Genomic DNA, 19,363 nt, shown 5'->3' with positions numbered 1-19,363 from the left:
GGGGGAGGGATGAGATGGGGAGAAAATTTGGAACTCAAAATCTTGTGGAAGTGAATGTTGAAAGCTAAAAAAATAAATTAATTAAATTAAAGAAAGAAAGAAAGAAATCCTCCCTCCCACACAAATATTTGAAGCTAAAACAAGGGGGAGGGGAAAGCAAATATAGGCTATTGTCAGACATGGTCACTGTGCTGGTTGATTTTGCTTAGCTATTTCTTTGTTGCAAGGGAAGGCTCACTGGAGATGGGGGTGGTTGATAGGGAATAACATGTAAACAACAGAAGGCATCAATAAAATATTAAATCAGAAAGAAAAACAAAAGAGGGAATGCTGGAGAAGGATATAATTTAAGTTGGGAGGATTTAACTAGTTTCATTATCTTTGGGTTTCATGTTTTACTGCAGGTCTCAAATTACAAAAGGAAAAATTCTGGGAGGGGGGCCAGCTAGGTGGCCCAGTAGATAGAGCTCTGGCCTTGGAGTCAGGAGGACCTGAATTCAAATCCGACCTCAGACCAGATACTTGATGCTAGCTGTGTGACCGTGGGCAAGTCACAACCCCTATTGCCTCACCAAAAAGCGTAAAAAAAAAAAAAATTCTGTCTATCTCCAGATTAGAGTTATAACCCACTTTTCAAATCTGTAAAACAAAGGGAAAAAATGGGAATCAGACAAGCAACTAAAGTTAAAGTTTTAATTTTATACAATTATTTGTGTAGGCAAGTACAATGACCAATCTCATAAGATAAATAGATACACTATTTACAATGTTTTCTAAACAAATGTTATATAAAAATGTTACATAAAATACAAATGTTATATAAAAGGGAAAATGTGAAAATTGAAAACAAAATCCCAAAATAAATCCCATAATTTTTATTGCCCAGTTTCATCTTAAAAGATATTTCTTCTAAATTTTAAATTGTAACCCAGAATTCTATGTTTAGTTTTTGGACATGAACAAGTTGGGAATTTCTTTTGTTTAACTGTATATATTTGTTATGAGGATTCTGTTTTTCTTTTTCTTTTAAATTGGGGGGAGGGGTAGAGAAAGAGAATAATGCTTGCTAATTGAAAAAATAAAATACATTTTTAAAAATTCCCATTTATTTTTCTACTTCAGTTTGCTTGGCACTGCCTTCTCTTAATGAATTATTCTGATTTTCAAAATTATGATATATTTCCTAAAGCTTTCACTAAAGTCTTATTATGATGCCCCATCATAGCATCGAGGTGACCTTGGGTTCTTGAAGGTTCTTCCAAGAGAAGGCAAAGTCAGACAAATTCTAACCAGCTGGAAAAGCTTCAAGTACAGGTCCAATAACAAACTCAGTGACCCAGCCCAACACAAAAGGAACTCATCACCAGGTTGATGATTCATTTTTTGGCCATGGCAACAACTAAAGACAAATTTCTAAGTTAGTCAGTGAATGCAATCTGTTTTGGTGGAGGGAGTACCCACAGTCACAAAATTCTAGATTCTTGAAGTATTTTCCAACTGGGCAGAAAATTCGTTTTTTTCATGTATATTTTAATTCTGCTGAACAAAAACTCAAGGCTTCTAAAACACAGTTTCAAAAACATAAGCATATATTAAACATGTTAGTATCTCATTTAAAATAGATGCTTTAAATAAATTAACACTTTAGTCATCTAAGTTCCAGGTGCTGTGAAGAAAACAGGTTAAGGTTTATCTTCTGTTTAAAAGTAAAAACCTTTTTGGCTTCAAGCTTGCAACACAGCATTCTCTGGTTATAAGGGCCGACAGACACTGGAGGTCACTGGTCACTGAGCTTCTGACACCAGCTGGGCTATAAGTTCTCGTGCATCCTGCATACTGGAGGGGATGTCTGTGCCATTCTGGGTTATGTGGGTTCCAAACAGGAACAACTTTCTATCATCTCCAATCTCAGATAATCCCAAAACCTCATGAATATCTGTGATACTATATGCATCTTCAAGATCCTTGGCCCAGAAAGGAAAAGGGGAAAAAAACTGATTATTTTGTATGTTGGTGTAAGCATACATATTTTTTCAAGGATTGGTTTTTGGACTAGCGTTATCTCGAAGTTCTCTTTCTTTCAGCTGTGAAATTCTATGATTTTATGGAGTATATATGAAATTACATATATATAAATATGTACACACATACTCATACTACACACACATACACATAGACACCCACATACTCAGTTATTCTTTTTAATTTATATTTTTGGTCAGTCATTTTAAAACTTTAATATTTTCATGGGTAAAAATAACAGCTAGAATTGTAAATTAGCTTTTTGCTATTGGGAGGGAGGGCTTTATTCTAAACTTCAGGAATGAAGAGAATACATAGGAATTACCCATTAACAAATCAAGCACTTAAATTTTCACAGCCATTTATCAACTGCCTTCTAGTGACTGGCATTCAAAGCTTATCAACAAGCCCAATGTCACTCTTTAAGACATTTGTCAGAAAATCAGTTAATTTCCTGGGATCCAGTAACTTGGCAATACTTGCCACTTGAGACATCTGATATCTAGAGATAGTCCTAACTACCCATTCATCTAGGGTCTCTAGGTTCTGTGTATTGGTAGAACACCAGAAAGTTCCATACCTGTACAATATTATTATAATTCTTGTTGCTGTGCTTACACTGCAATAAGATCTAATTGTTTCAGTTCTAGCTTTTGTAGAAAGTAAGAATAAGGGGCTGCTAGGTGGCGTAGTGGATAGAGCACTGACCCTGAAGTCAGGAAGACCTGAGTTCAAATCCTGCCTCAGACCAAACACTTGACACTCACCAGCTGTGTGATCCTGGGCAAGTCACTTAACCCCAATTGCCTTAAAAAAAAAAAAAAGCAAACAAAAAAAAGAATAAGAAAGGGGAATATCCCTATATGTCCTTCAAACAAGTCAAGCTGAAGACAGTATCAAAGAGGGTTTATCCACGAACATCTTTTTATAAAGATTCATGTAATTACTTCCTAAAATTTAGGGCCAGGAAAAAGTTTCTATAAAAGAACTTCTTTTCTTTCTTTCATCAGATAAGAAAATTATATAATCCTATGCTTTTGCTTTGTGTTTTGTTTTAGCCTTGGCTGTCAGGAAGCTCAAAGTCAAAGTCTTTGCTCAGGTTTAATGACTAACATGCCAGGTGCCTGCGACATCTTTTTGACCAGAATTTTGTTCTGTTTTGCTTTTTATCTTTAAGTGTCCTAATAAATAGATATTTGAGCTTTGTAACAACCCTTTTGTCTTTTTGTAAGAAAACAAAAAAAAAGGAAAATGGGGCCAAACGTGGCAGAACTTGTCAAACTGTATCTTATAACTGTGATAGAATATGTATCTTCAAGATTCTTGACCCAGAAAACCTGGATTTATTTAGTCCTGTAACTTTAACCTAGTAAATTTCTGAAACTAGGTTAAAGGAACTAGTAAACATATAGATTGTATTTTTTAAAAATAATTGTGCTCAATTGTCTTCAGAAATGAAAGAAAACAGATACCTTTGAAATGAAAAAAAAAGTTATTTAAATTTGTATCATCTTAAATTTATACTACTTTATCTGAGTAAAAGTCAGAGCCTAAAGAATAAGAATAGTGATATTGTATTTTTTTCAAAACTCAGAACGAATATATTTTATGATAACCAACAGCAATGATGAAAGTTAAAGGCAGAGTTTTATATTTCTAATTCCAAGAAAAATCTCTAAATGAGGAGGTTTGGACAAAATGATGGCTGAACCTATGAACTTCTAAAGTTGTGGGTCTGTGTGTATGTGTGTGTATGCCCTCCTCACGTCCCAAGGAAGGAAAGAAACAAACAAATACTCCTTCCTGTGCTAGGCACCATGCTAAATGTATTATAAATATTATCTCATTTGATCCTCACAACAACCCTAGGAGGTAGGTACTATTATTATCATCCCTACTTTACAGTTGAGGAAACTGAGACAGATAGCAGTTAACTGACTTACTGAGGTTCATACAGCTAGTAAGTTATCTGAGGTCACCTATGAACTGAGGTCTTCCTGATGCCAAGTTCACTGCTCTATCCACTACACCTAGCTGCCTCAAAAAAGATAGGGATATCACCTGGAATTTCAAAGTCATTCATGATTGGAAGCCAGTAATAAAGTTAAAAATTTATAATTGCCTAGATAATATTCCTTATCTAGATTTATTATGAGATAAAAAAGTGGGGGAGGGGGCTCATGATCAGCAAATAATATATAGCATTAACCTAATGGATTGGGCAATGTTTGGTGTAAACCAATTTAATTTCTTAATTCAACATGAATGGCACAGTTATTAACTCAAAATAGTACTTTCTCGTGTATCAGTTTACACTGAACATTAGACAGACTTTAAATTTAAAACTAGACTTTATTCACCAGTATTGGATATCAACTGAACATTCAAGGTAATGGTTATATTTCAGATAGCAAATCTGAATTTAGTGAAGCTTAAAAATAAAGGCTTGCAACCTCATATATTGTAGAGTAAAAAGCACCCAGAAGATTTTCCCCAAACTTTGTCTTTATTACTTTGAAAACTGGATAAGTGCTGGATACACATCTGTCTGGTGTTAAGATCATAAGGGGTCAGAAAGTGGCCATGATGAACATGGGGAGCTATGTGGCAGTCACAGAGTGCTGGGAGTTAGAACGAAGACCTTAGTTGGGGTTACAGGTCTGGAACTTAGTAACTATTTGATTTTGGGCAAATAATCTGCCTTTTCTGGATCACAATTTCCTCACTTGTAAAGTAGGAACGTTATTACTCAACATTGTCTAGTTCATAGAGTTAAGAGCTGTTGGAAGCATCAAAGGAGATGAAATACATAAAGCACTTTGTGAACTCTAAAGAACTATCTCAATGTCGCCTATTATGACGTGTTCCTGGGTGGAAAATCCAGCCCTTTTTTGTTTTTCCAGTGGTTGGAATCAATGGGATATTGGTTGCTTTCCATGAAGAAAAGGTTCATCCTGTGGAGGACTTTTTTCTCTCCTTATTTGTTAGGGTGTATTTCTCTACTTGTTCCTTTTTAGCTTCTGTAGTTCCTTTTTTTTTTTTTTTAAGGCTGCTCAGTATACAGGAAATATTGTGGGTTACCATTGTATTAACATCAGATACTGCATGTGCCAACTTGTCCTTTTCAAAGATGGGCAGAACCATGGCTAAAAGCACAAAAGGTCAGACCAGAGAGCCAGAGTAAACCAAATACTTTTCAATGAGCGTTGCCAAGTTTTTTTCTTTCTTTTTTTCTTTTTAATTTAATATGAGGTTGAATGGAAGTGGTCCAGGTCAAAGTTGTAAATGCCTGAATCCCAGAAAGATCCACCCCCCAGGCTTTATATCTGCTCTTTTTATCTCCTTTATTTCTTCCATTTTCTTCTTTTATAGAAATTAATAGATAGAACATATACCCACAGAAGGAACAAAGTAAATGGACATCATCCTATCATTATTACAGAATTTTAGAGACTATGTCCAGGGGTGGGGAACCTGCAGCGGCCTTCTAGGCCCTCAGGTGTGGCCTTTTGACTGAGTTCAGGTTTTACAGAACAAATACTTTTATCAAGGGGATTTATTCTGTGAAGTGTGGATTCAGTCAAACGGTTGCACTTGAGGACCTAGAGGGCCACATGTGGCCTCGAGGCTGCAGGTTCCCCACCCCTGAATTCTAGTCCAATGTAATCCTTGTACAGAGGAAGACTAGAAATCCCTGGAGAAGATGCAGCATGCCTGAGGTCAAAGAGGAACTAAGGAGAGAAGCTAGAATTCAATTTTGGGTTCTTCTCTATCTCCCTCAAATCAGATTTTCCCCTGCAGCGTATCTTAGAGGAAACTGTCTATTCAAGCCAGCAGAGTACCTCAGTGAAGAGGCCTTTTACTTCCTTTTTTTTTTTTAAGTGAAAATAGCTTTTATTTTTCCAATTACATGGAAAGACAGAAGAGGCTTTTTTCAATGTCTTTACCTAGAATAAAATACAAAAAAGGTTTTGGAGGAAGGTAACACATTCAGTCTTCCTTAATCACTCTGGTTAGAGAGAAGCACCACTTTCTCCCTTTAAAACTGCTACCAGTATTTCAAAGTTCGCAGTTCTATATTCTATGTGCATTTTTTTCTACTCTTAGTCACTATGTCTATTTTGATTACTTTGGCAGAAATATAACTAAGGAGATAGGAAGTGGGATTTCTATTGTATATAAACCCAACAGGATACCCTTTCACCATTTAAGCAAGGGATTACAGGTTTCACATGTGTCAACACTGTTCTGGATAATAATAGTAACCGCTATTATTAACTCACATTTTTAGAGTGCTTTTGAAAGTTTCCAAAGTACTTTTCTCCCAACAGCCCTGCAGGATAGGCAGTGAGAGTTTTCATATCTCTACTTTAGAGCTGAGGAAACTGAGGCTCAGAGATGTTAATTATCCTTGATTACAGAATCCCAGAGCCTCAGAGTTAGAAGGCACCTTGCAGGTCACCTGAATAGGAATCTTCTCCCTGCAATATTCCCACAAACTTTTAGCCTTTGCACAAAGATTTCTAGCAAATTCCCCCAGCTAGGAAGTCATAACCACCATCCTAACCTGTGTCTCTTGACTACTAGTCCAAGACTTAACACTAAATACGCAACAACAAAAACAGCAAAACATTATGTGCATAAGCAAAAGACGAAACTGAGTCAGGACTAATTCACAAAATATTAGGGTGTGAAGGGACCTCATAGGCCAACTCATTCAAAACATATCTATGAATTGTTTCTAGAGCATACCTAACAATGAATGAATAAATGAATGAATGAAATATTTATTAAATGCTTACTATGTGAAAAGCACTGTGCTTTGCCCGGTATGAAGGAGCTCACTTACCTTCCCTGAGGCCTCTCGTTCCACTTTCACATAGTTCTAATTATGTAGAAGTTTTTCCTTACATAAAATCTAAATCTGTCTCATTTTAACTCCTACCCATTGAACCTAGTTCTGTCCACTGGGCCCAAGTAGAAAAAAGCCTAATCTGTCTTCCATTTCTAGTCCTGAATGTAAAGTTAACTATCTTAAAAATAAGAAAAAATAATCTTTTTTCTGTGCTAAACACACCCACCCACCCACACACACACCATCTAGTAGGTGGTATACATGTGAGGTTTTACCTGTTTATTTGCAAAAACAACTAGAGGAAGGGCTGGACCTTTTTGGATCAGCTGATGGAGATGTTCTTTGGCATCAGATAATCGTCCGTGATCTGCTGAGTCCACCACAAAAATCAACACCAGAACCTTGGAGAGGTACATCTTCCAATAAGAGCGGAAAGGCTCACTGCCACCAACTGCAGGAAACCAGGAGAGGGAAGTCTAATCAATAAATCATAAATGCATGGTCCCAAAAGGTTCTTAAAAGGCTGAATCACAATCCGAGAGGAACCCCAGTCCACCTCTGGATACAGACTTTATGAAGAGCTACGGCGAAACTAGTAATGGGGTGGGGCAGTGGTGTAGTTCATGGATCAGCAAACAATGACCCATTGGCCAAGTCCAGCCTGCTGCCTGTTTTTGTATATCTGTAAGCTAAGAATGGTTTTTTCCATTTTTGAATACAATAAAACTTGAAAAAATGGAAAAAAAAAACCCAAACCCCTTCTCAGATCCACAGGGCCATATAGAAACAGGCCAGCATTTGGACCCTGGGCTGCAGTTTGTCCACCCTCAATGCAAGAAAAAGTGACCAGGGTTAGGGGACAGAAGACCCAGCTGGAGTCTTGATTTTGTCACTCTCTAGCAAGGTTATCCTGGACAAATCACTTAGCTTCTCTGAGGCCTAGTTTCCTCAACTGTGAAAAGCAATTCACTAATTCAATGAACATTTATGAAGAACACTGTACTAGGTGGGAGAAGAGATATAAAGATTAAGATAGAAGATGAGGGTCTTGTCTTCAAGGAGTTGTAAGAAGATGATAAAATGTATATATGTATGCACATAGAACTGTAATACACAATATTACATGATAAGTACTTTTGAGATGTGCAGAACAAAGTGTTACATGCTATGACATCGGAAGAGAAAGGCCATTATCACCAGGGAGATCAAGGAAGCTTCATGGTGGAGGTGATATTTAAGTTGCACTTTAAAGGATGGGCAGGAATTCAACACAAAAAGAGAGGGAAAAAAGAGGACAATTCTAGGCTTAGGGAAAGGTGATTAAGCAGAGGCAGAGAGAAAGGGAGAGGGGGAGGAGAGAGAGAGAGAGAGAGAGAGAAGCACCAGGCAAGCAGTAGGGGGAAGAAGGAAGAAATGCCAGTTGACATACATAAAGAAGGAAGAAGGAAGAGTCAAAGATAACACCAAAGTTCAAACACAGGTAACTGGGTTTATTGTCACAGACAGAAATAGTGAAATCTAAAGTAGAAACAGGGTTAGAGGGAGAAAAGGAAAAAAATGTCTTTAGACCTGTGTCCATGTGATATCTAGGTAGAGATGCCTGGTTTGCAATAGAGATATATGTCTGAAACAGAAATCAGAACAGAAAATAACTCTTTTAGAGGTGGTATAATACTTCTACCATCTACCCATAAGAGCTGTTGTAAATGATCAAATGAGATAATGTGTTGTTGTTTGTCCTTGAAGAGGACCGATGACATCATGGGGTAATAGCTTGACTTTCGAGTAAATTGAATTTAAGTGAAGCAGAATTGCACAGAGTTGTTAGCATCACTCTCTCTTCCAATGGCAGGACAAAAGTCAAGATGACTGGCGATGGCTCAGGATACGATGGACTACATTAGCACCTTTGATGCCTCCATGGTGCCTGCTTCAGTCATTTTCATGGCCATTGGGACCAATTGTCCAACCTATGAACCATTTCTGTAGCATCTTTGTTTTGGCATCACATTACAAGATGAAGACAAGAGAAGTTTGTGTTACTGCTTACCAGAGATGATGTGTGAAAGTGCTTTGTAAGTCACAAAGTGCCATATAAATGTGAGCTGTTATTATTGTTATTTTATTCTAGTTTCTATTTGGTTCTAAGGAGCCCCAGAAAGAGTCATCTCACCTCAAAGGAAAGATCTGGCAGCCTTCCTACCACCACCATACCTTCCTCAATGTAGCTCACTTTTTCTGGCTCATCAAAAGATTAGTTGATAAAGATGCTAAATATCTGGAGGCAAAACATTTCATTTGCCAAATCTAATTCCATTTTTGTTCTTTTTCCTTTTGATGTCCCCATCTCATATTTTTGCTTTTCTTTGCTGAGTTGAGAATTTCTGATTCTAAAATCATTTGCTAATAAAACAGAAACTAAAGAGCCAGCATAATGCAGTCAATAGGTTGCTGGACCTAGAACCAAAAAGCTCTGGGTTCAAATTCTGCCTTGGATATTTAGTAGCTGTTTGACCTTAGGCAAGTGATAGTCAAACTGTGGGTAACCTTTTAGAACTTAAGTTTCACATCCATAAAATGAGGATATCAATGCTGTAATCCCTCACAGGGTTTTTGGGTGATTCAAATGAAATAATATATAAAGCATTTTACAGATTTTACAATATTATATAAATATCAGGTCTTAGTTTTGTTAAGCTAGGGGGCACAGTGGATAGAGGGCTAGGGCCTGGAGCCAAGAAAACCTGAGATCAAATCCAGGCTCAGATACTTGTTAGTTGTGTGACCCTGGATAAGTCATTTAACCTCTGTCTGCCTCAGTTTACTCAACTATAAAATGGAGATAATAATACCACCTACCACACAGGGTTGTTGTAAGGATCAATTGAGATTATATTTATCAACATTTAGTACAATGCCTGGCACATAGTGGGTGCTTAATAAATGTTTGTTTTCTTCTCCTACTGCCTGAAAATATAAATATACCTGAAATTTACACCACATTTTAAGGTTTACAAAACAAAGGTTTACCTGTATCATGTTATTTGATCCTAACAACAATCCCATGAGATATGTCCTATAGATACTATTATCTCCCTTTCACAAATGAAAACCATTGTGGATGTCCTATCCCCCTTATGCTGGGTGTCCCTCAAGACTCTGTCCTGGGCCCTCTTCTCTTTTCTCATGAGTTCAGTTATTACAGCCATGCAGATGACTCCCAGATCTATACACATATCCAGTTCCCACGTATTGCCTTAGCTCCAGTCCCAGCAAAATAAGGTGTTTCAATGAGCATGTATCTTCCTGATCACCAGCTTTCTGCTAGATGTGTTCACCTGAGTTTCCTATAATCATCTCAAACCCAAGATATGTAAAACTAGTCATCATCCCCAATCAATCCACTCTTCTTTCAAACTCCGCCATCCATCCTATCAACTAGATTTGAAACTTCAGAATCATCCTCAACTCTTCATTTTCCTTCATTCTCCAAATCCAAATCAATTGCCAAGTCCTATGAATTCTCCCTTCACAATATGTTTTGAATTCATCCCCATCACTCTGCTCATACAGCTACCATCACAGCTCATAATCTCATTAACCTATTGCAAAAATTGATTTATCGGTCTCCTGCCATGTCTCAGGACAAAATCTCCAATGATGATATTCACAGTGTGAAGGTATCTGTTCATAGGGGTTAATGATGCCCTGTGGGATGTCTATAAGGGACACAAATGGTTAAATCAGGAGTGAGATGGGGAGAAGCCTACATTGGCAAACTGGTGAAGTGTTCTTTTGCAAGTCTGTCTGTGTCCGACTCTAAGAATGGTCCTCAAAGGTACACTGTGGAATATTTAAATATTTTTTTCTTAGTGGTCACGCACTAAATAGTCCAATACAAATATCAGAACCTAATGCTCCCATTCACAAATTACAAAGATGTGTACTCATTAAAATTGTAATTCACAAATTACAAAGATGTGTGCACATTAAAATGCTAAAGAATCATTGATGACATGAACATATAACTTCAATATAAACAGATAAAATCGTTTGTTCACAAGTGGAAAAGAACAGACTGACTTACTCTCCAGGAACTCCATCTGCATGTTTCCATTGTTGATGCACACTGCATTGAAGCCCTGGGTGGGAGCAACGCTACGCTGGACTTTATTTGTAGCTAAGGTGTGGAGGACACTGGTCTTTCCTGCTCCATCCAGACCCAGCACTAGGACTTGCTTATTTTGTGCTTTCTCCTATGAAACAGAAAATGAATCTTAGGCCACATCTGTGTACATCTAAAAGCAAGCAACCAGCTATTTAATCAACAAGACTGAATCCACACTCAACAATCCCTGCCTTCAAGCAGCTTACATTCTAAATGGGGGAACAGCATATGCGCATATAAATACAAAACATGTACATAGTGTATAGAAGGTAATTTCTGGGAGGCCCTCATGTAAGAGGTAGCACAAAAGCTAAGCTTTGGAGGAAGCCAGGAATTCTAAAGTGGAGGTAAAGAGGAAGTACTTCCAGGCGCAAGGAAAAGCCAATGCAAAAGCAGGGAGATGAGAAATGGAATATTGTGTACGTGAAACAAGTAAACCGGTTAATTTGAGCTGAAATGTAGAGTTCAAGAAGGGGAGTAATGTCTAATAAGACTGGAAAAGTAACCTGGATCCAGATTGGGAAGGACTTTCAAGGTCTAAGAAAAGTTTAAATAATAGTTTAGAAGTAAAGGTCTTCCTTTGAAACTTTTCAAATATTTAATTTGACCCTACCTAATTATAAAGGAGCTTCTGTATTTGGAAATATGCTAATACTATACTAGGGAAGTGACTTGTTCCCCATAACCTCTCACACCTTTCTAAAAGAGAAATTATGTGCCAAAGATAAAGCAACTTCAGCTGTCTCCATGGTCGAGGACACTCAGAATCCAAAGTAAGGTTAAAAACAACAACCCATGAAGTAACATCTCCCCTGAGCTCACTCAGGACATTCTCCCAGCTCCCATGCTACTGGCAGTGAACCCCAAAGACCCAACACACAGGCATGCATCAAAACCCAACCCCACACCCTTTTTCCTGGAAAGCCATGGAAATCCCGGCTCCAGGCTACGGAAGTTTGCTGGTTCAGTGACTAGGCTGGGGCACTCTAGGGACAGAAACTTGCTGGGGCTACAACAGCCAGCCAGCTCCTTGGCAGGCGGCTGTCTGGGCTGCAAAAAAAAAATCTGAAGGAGAACAGAGCAGAAGAAGGAAAGGAGTAAGACAGATATCTGGGCTTGAAATAGAACTCAGTACCACATATCCCTCCTCCCAGAACCTCAGAGATCCAAACTACAGAAATCAATCTGGACTGCCTTTGGCAAACCAAAGGAGATCTTGAAGCAAATGGGGGGACAAGGTAACAAAGGAACGGGTATAGCTCAGTGAGGGGCAGTGTAATCCGGACAGAGGGAAGGACTTACCATGGGGCAGTGTTCTCTCTGACACCTGCAAGAATTGGCATTGTCTTAGGAGTGAGGCACAATGGTCAAGGGGAATCCACAGGGCAAGTTCTATAAGGCGGTAGCAGAAAATGCCAAGAAAGGACAGCCCAGAATAGATATCTTGGAAGTTTTGATTGTATAAGGAATATAAAGAATAGGGACTTGATAATTATAGAGGTCATCAACCAGAGAATGAGGGCCTAGAGTAGACAGAAAGAAAGTATAAATAATGAAAAAAGAGAAATCCTCTCTGGAAAGGGGTACAAAAAATGAAATTTTTAAAAATAATGAACAGGACTAAAAGGAAATCTTTTCCCTGTGGGGAGAAGAGGAAAAAGAAATCTATCTTGAGTAAGTGAGACAGGGGAAGGGGGGAAGAAGTATGTAACCAGAAAAATACAGGTAAAAAAAGTCTCTAATTAATAAGCAAAACCCCAAAGGAAAGGGCTAATAAATGAAAGGGGGTGGGTAGAAGAAATAAGGGAAAGAGAGTCAGTGGGAATAGGGAGGGCCACCTGAAAAAAATTAAGCTAAGGTAACTGAAGGAACGTAATACTATCTTCACAGCATAAGAAGGAAAAATCATAACTTGATAAAAACCTAATATTAGATAGACAGATCTAATAGAAATAAACAGAAGAAAATATACTCCTAATTCTCATAACATTAAATGTGAATGGATAAAATAAAAAAAGTGACAGATTGGATAAGAAAACAAAAACCTGCAATCTGTTGCTTACAAGAAACAAATTTAAAAAACAAAGCTATAACACAAAATAAAACTGAAGGAATGTAAAAAGAAATTTTACTACATATTAAGTAAATCAAAAAAGCAGGAGTTGCCTTCATGCTATCTGATGAAGAAAACAAACATCCAAATAGTAAAAAAGGGATAAACAAGGAAACTACATTATGCTGAAAGGAACCATAAACAACAAACCAATATCATTATACTTATTAAACTTATACACTAAAAATGTCTTAGTAACCAAATTCATAACGGAAACATATGAGCTACAAGAAGACAAAGACAGTAAGACAATAGTGACAGGAAATGTCCACATTCCTTTTGGTTCTGGATAAGACTAACAGAAGAATAAGCAAAAGGGAAAATATGGAACTGAACAAATTGCTAGAGAAACTAGAGTTAAAAAATTTATGATGTTTTCTAAACAGGACTGCTAAAAATATACTCACTACCACACAGAACTTTTACAAAAATTGACCATTGTAATAGGGAGCAGAGATATTGTAAACAAATGTACAGAAACAGTTCATGCATACTTTATAGACCATAATGCAATAGAAATAATCATTGGTTCAGGGAACCAAACAAAAGATATAGACCCAAATAGAGATTTGATGATGCAATCTTAAATAATGAGTGGGTCAAAGAACAAATGACAAATAATTAATAATGATGTAAAAGAAAATGATGTTGATGAAACCACACACCAAAATTTCTGGGATGCAGCTAAAGCAGTCCTCAGGAAAAAATCATAACCCTACAAACATATATTAACAAAAATTTTTAAAAGTGGGTTAATAAACTGAATGTTCACTTTAAAAAATCAGAAAACAAACAAATAAACATAAAGTAAGCACAAAAAGAGATATTAACGATTAGAGGAGTAATAGATAAATTGGAAACAAAAAAACTCATTGATATAATAAAGAAAACTAACTGCTAGTTCTTTGAAAAGACTAATGAAAATTGACAAACAGCTAATCTGATTAAGAAGAAGGCAGAAATCAATAAAATAGCAAATGAGCAAGGTGAAATCACTACAAAATCAGAAGAAATAAAAATCTGAACATATTATGCAGTTATATACTAACAAAACTGGGAACACAAAAGAAATAAAGAAATGCTTTCAAAAACATGAAATATTCAAACTCTCAGTAGAACAGATTGATATCTTAAATAAATCTCAGAAAAGGAAATAGATCTAATTTAAAGGAACTCCAAAAAATAAAACTACTGGTCCTGATAGATTCACACGAGAATTCTATCAAACTTTTAAAGAACAATTAGTACTCATACTTCACAAATTATTCTCAAAAATTGAAGAAGAAAATATCCTATCAGAATCCCTTAATGAGACAAATATAGTCTTGATACCTAAGCCAGAGAAAGATAAAACACAAAAAGAAAACAACTATAGGCCAATATTATTAATGAATATTGACCCAAAATGTTTTTTTTTGATTCCATTAAACAGATATAGCAATTTTTCAAAATCACTCATTATGACCAAATTGGATTTATACCAGGAATGCAATGATGGTTCAACATTAGGACAATAGTCAACATAATCATATTAGAAACAAAAACATGCAAAACCATATGATCATCTCAATAAATGTAGAAAAACTTTTGACAAAGTACAGAAGAGTTTTATGCTAAAAAACCTTTGAAGTATAGGCATAGAAGGACCTTTTAAGAAGCATCTATCTAAAACCAAAAGCAAACCTCATATGCAATTAAGATACATTAGAAACTTTCCTAATAAATATAGAAGTGAAACAAGTATGCCCATTCTCCCCACTATTATTTGATATAGTTCTGAAAATGTGAGCAACAGCAACAAGACAAGAAAAAGAAATTAAAGGCATAAAGATAGGCAAAGAGTATGTAAAACTATTCCTATTTGCTCATGATATGATAGCATGCTTAAAAAATTCTAGGGAATTGGGAAAATACTCATTGAGACGATAGTTTTAACCAAGTTTCAGGCTACAAAATAAACCCTCAAAAATCAGTGGCATTTCTATATAATGATAAAACCCAACAGGAAATAATAGGGAAATCCCATTCCAAATAACTATAAAATGCATAAAATATCTGGGGACTGACCTTCCAAAGCATAAAGAGGCTTGAATTGACCCAATTACAAAGTGCAGAGAAATTTTCAGTGATGGGTAGGCCATGCCAATATAATAAGAATTATAATAATTCTAAAATTAATTTATTCTTTCAATGTTACATCAATCAAATTATCAAGGGGATACTTTATAGAACTTAAAATAATAAAAAAATTTTGGAAAAACAAAAGATCTAGAATATCAATGGAAATGATGAAAAGAAGTAGAGATGAAGGGAAAATAGCACTTACAGTTCTCAAACTATATGATAAAGCAGCAGTCATCAGAACTGTCTGGTACTTGTAAAAAAAAAATAGATAGATCAATGGGAACAGAATAGATAAGGTAGAATCAGAAACAATGGTGCTCAGTGACCCAGTGTTAGATAAAGTGGAAAACATAAATTACCTAGGGGGGAAAACCCTCTTTATTTGATAAAAACTGATGGTAAAACTGGAAAACAGTCTGGCAGAAACTAGGCTTATACCAACATCTTATACCACATTCCACAACATGCTAAATGGACATGTGACCTTAATATTAAAAATCATACTATTAACAAAATCAAAAGAGAAGCAGATCGTATACCTCTCCTCACTATGGGGGAGAGATGTATTCTTAACCACAGAAGAGAGAGGCAATTAGAAAAGATAAAATAGATGACTAATCACAGAGAAAATAATAATGGACCTAGGACATGAAGGGAAGTAGTTGAATGGGAAAAAAAATAATCTTTGTATCAAAATTTTCAAAAAGGGTTGAGTATCCAAGATTTAGAAACAACAAATGAATGAATGAATAAATGAGACTAATAGTCACAGGATATGAATACATATTTCTCAAAAGAAGAATTGTAAAAGTATTCACAACCACATGAAAGAATGCTACAATTCACTAATAATAATAAGAGAAATACAAATCAAAATAGCCCTGACGCTTTACCTCATACTGAGCAAATTGGCAAAAATGATAAAAAATGGAATGGCAATAGTCTATGATGGAGGAGTTGTAGAAAGATAGGCACACTAATACATCGTTGGTGGAACTGTGAAATAGTACAGCCATTTTGGAAAGCAATTTGGAATCGTGTAAAGTGACAAAAATGTCCATACCCTTTGATCTAGAGACTCCATTATTGAGTTTATACCACAAAGAAGCCATCGATAAGAAGTAAGTCTCATATATTAAAATATCTATAGCAGCATTTTTGGTGATAGTTAATAATTGGAAACAAAGTAGATGCTTGGAGGATTGCTAAACAAATTGTGGTACATGAATGTAATGAAATATTCCTGTGCTATAATAAATGATGTATGTAATGAATACAGAAAACCATGGAAAGATCAACATGAACTGATGGCAGATGAAATAAGCAGAGCCAAGAAACAACATACACAATAACTACAACAATTTAAATGGAAAGAAGAACTTGCGTGACAAAAAAAAATGTAACAAAACTATCAAGATTAAGCAAGATTTGAATGGAGAGAAGAGGATATCCCCAATCCACTTCTCTGTGGAGGTGGGAGGCTCACAAGTGTTACAAATTGTACATGTTTTCAGATTTTTTAAATGTATCGATCAGTTGTGCTGATATTTTTTCCTCTTTAAAAACATACAGGACAGGAGAAGGATACTTGGGACAACTATGGTGACATAAGAAACAACACATTAAAAAAACATATTAGGACTCAGCAATAATCAAGTCTATTATTTATTTATTTATTTTTACCACAGGACACTCCAGAATTTCTCATTTTTCATTTATTCCAATTGAATATAGTGCCCAAACTCTCTCTAGTTTGTTTTACTCCATTCTGGTTTTTCTCCCTTTAAAGAAGATTCTCAATCTATTTTTTAAGTCATGGACCCTTTGCCAGTCCCAGGAAGTCTTTCAACCCTTTCTCAGATAATGTTTTAAAATGAATAAAAATAAAATACATAGGGTTACTATGTTATTATGCATTATTATTACATATTATATTAGAGTATAGTTATCAAAATTTTTTTTAAGTTTACAGACATCAGTTAAGACCCATTGCTTTAAAAGGACTTTACTGTAATTGCAAAATCTCTTTTCAATTACCTGGCAAAGTAGGATGGATGAAGAAGGAAAGAAGAAACAGCCAAAATGGATACCTTGCTGATCATCTTCTTCAATTTTACCCTCTCTCTCCTCTACCAACAAGAACACAGTCTCCTGGAGCCTTTTGTGGGGTCAGACCACATAGTCAAATTGTATTTATGCTACACCCAATGGATGACAGATGCTGCCTTATACACAGTAGGGGATTCATTCCTATTTCTGCTAGCTCCCATATCTCCAAGTCACTCTATCAAATAAACATCTAACCATTGGGACATGCATCTTACAGATGCCATATATTACAAACTACTTTTTGGATTTTATTTAACTAATCCTCATTTAAGTTCTCTACCTCCTGGTGTCACATGTTTAAGAGACTGTTAAACTGAGGTTTTTGTTTATATAACTACTTGTACACAGATAATACAGGGTTTCCCAAAGGTCTACAGCTTAAAAGCACCTTTGGGACACCCTGTATATTCACAGGCCATGAAAAAGATATATATCCCTTCAACAGTATTTCTGAGAATACTTCAAATACTTTCTTCTTGATAATAATTTACTAAATACTTAAAATTAATATAATGGAAATTTACTTTCCCACGTTATGCCCAAGTCTCACAAAGGTATTATACACATTGTTCAGTCATCTCACTCATGTCCAACTCTTAGTGACTCCATTTGGGGTTTTCTTGGCAAAGACTAGAGTGGTTTGCCATTTCCTTCTCCAGGTCATTCTACAGATGAGGAAACTGAGATAAATAGGGTTAAGTGATTTGCCCAGGGTCACACAGCTACTAAGTAAGTGTCTGAGGTCAGATTTGAACACAGAAAGATGTTTTCCTGACTCCAGACCCGGCACTCTATCCACTGCTCCACCCAGCTGCCCTGTGATATACACTACAACAGTAGGAAAAACAAAGTTATTTTTCATATAGATTGACAGATTAATAACCACCCAACAGAGTTGAGACTGTTAATTGCTTTTGGAATAGTTAACAACTCCGGGGGGCCAAGTTCCCAACCACCTCAGAGATCCAAAAGTGAAAATAGTTCTGATCCAATCAATGCCGACCCTCTGAGACCCCTTAGTTACTCAAATGAAAGTTGACTTTTTGACAGTCACCTGCCATCGGTAGGTAAACAATGGCGGTGGTGGCCCTAAGAGTCAGAATGCACAATAACCCAGCAGATACTAGCCAATGTCTGGCCTCTTCCAACAATGAAGAACGCTAGAGGACGAGGGAAACAGAAGGTTGGAGGGGCTCAGGTTGACACAGAGCATCATTTGCCAAGCTCCAGGCATCCTTTCGCTAGCCTTGGTCTTACCACCGCAGGAGAGAAGTCGGTCTCCCGCTTCCCACCCGGCACAGCCCAGCTCGGCCCACCTGGTCCCTCACCTGTGACTGCTTCTGGGATGGTACAGTTGAGGTGCTGCTCTCGTCCTCTTTTTCCCCCACTACAATCATTTCTTTCTTCTTTCTCCTCCCCATTTGCGGAGGAGAAGCAGCCCGAGGCTCCCCTATTTGTGGTCGGGACAACTCTGGCTCGGCCGTGGGGCGCGGGGAGGACACGTAGCTCCACACGACGTAGATCACCCCTCCTGTCACCGCAGCCGCCGCGGCCGCCAGCCCCACCACCCTCACGCTGCGGCTGGCCATGGGTCCCGCGGTCTCTGCTCCTGCCCCTGCTCTGGCCCTGCCGCCAGAGCTGCATACGCCGCAGCCGTGCAGAGGTGCACGGGCCAGGCCTTAGTGCCACGAGAGCCACCCACGAAGGGAGTCCAAGGGCGAACGGGATCCGACAGAGCCTCCGTGGGAGGGAGGTGAAGGCTCCGAGCTCCCGCAGTCCCCCCCTCTGCCCTCCCCGGGGGCGCACGCACAGCTCACGGGGCAGGGACTGTCCCAAAGGGCCCACCCTCAAGCATCCCCAGCTGTCAGCTGAGCCCGTCCGGTTTGGTCTATAGCTGCTGACTTCTTCTGCTCAATCTGCCAGACCGCTCAGTCATCACAGCCCTGCCCAGGGGCAAAAAAACCCCAAAAAA

At 37.4% G+C, this 19,363-nt stretch overlaps 1 protein-coding gene across 1 annotated transcript; it reads right to left on the bottom strand.

Annotated features, from left to right (window-relative positions):
- Positions 1–1,752: 1,752 nt before the first annotated feature.
- Positions 1,753–18,980, bottom strand: ARL9 (ADP ribosylation factor like GTPase 9). The gene is made up of 4 exons (XM_027836095.1): positions 18,720–18,980; positions 10,965–11,133; positions 7,153–7,328; positions 1,753–1,964 (listed from the first exon to the last, which is right to left on the bottom strand). Exons 1-4 carry the CDS (start codon positions 18,978–18,980, stop codon positions 1,785–1,787), a joined length of 786 nt encoding a protein of 261 aa, XP_027691896.1. The 3' UTR covers positions 1,753–1,784.
- Positions 18,981–19,363: the final 383 nt, after the last annotated feature.

Source organism: Vombatus ursinus, unplaced genomic scaffold (genome assembly GCF_900497805.2).
Source record: "Vombatus ursinus unplaced genomic scaffold, bare-nosed wombat genome assembly UNPS02014818.1, whole genome shotgun sequence".
Classification (NCBI taxonomy): Eukaryota; Metazoa; Chordata; class Mammalia; order Diprotodontia; family Vombatidae; genus Vombatus; species Vombatus ursinus.
The sequence above is the reverse complement of the archived record's forward strand: the minus strand, read 5'-3'. Positions and strand labels throughout refer to the sequence as shown.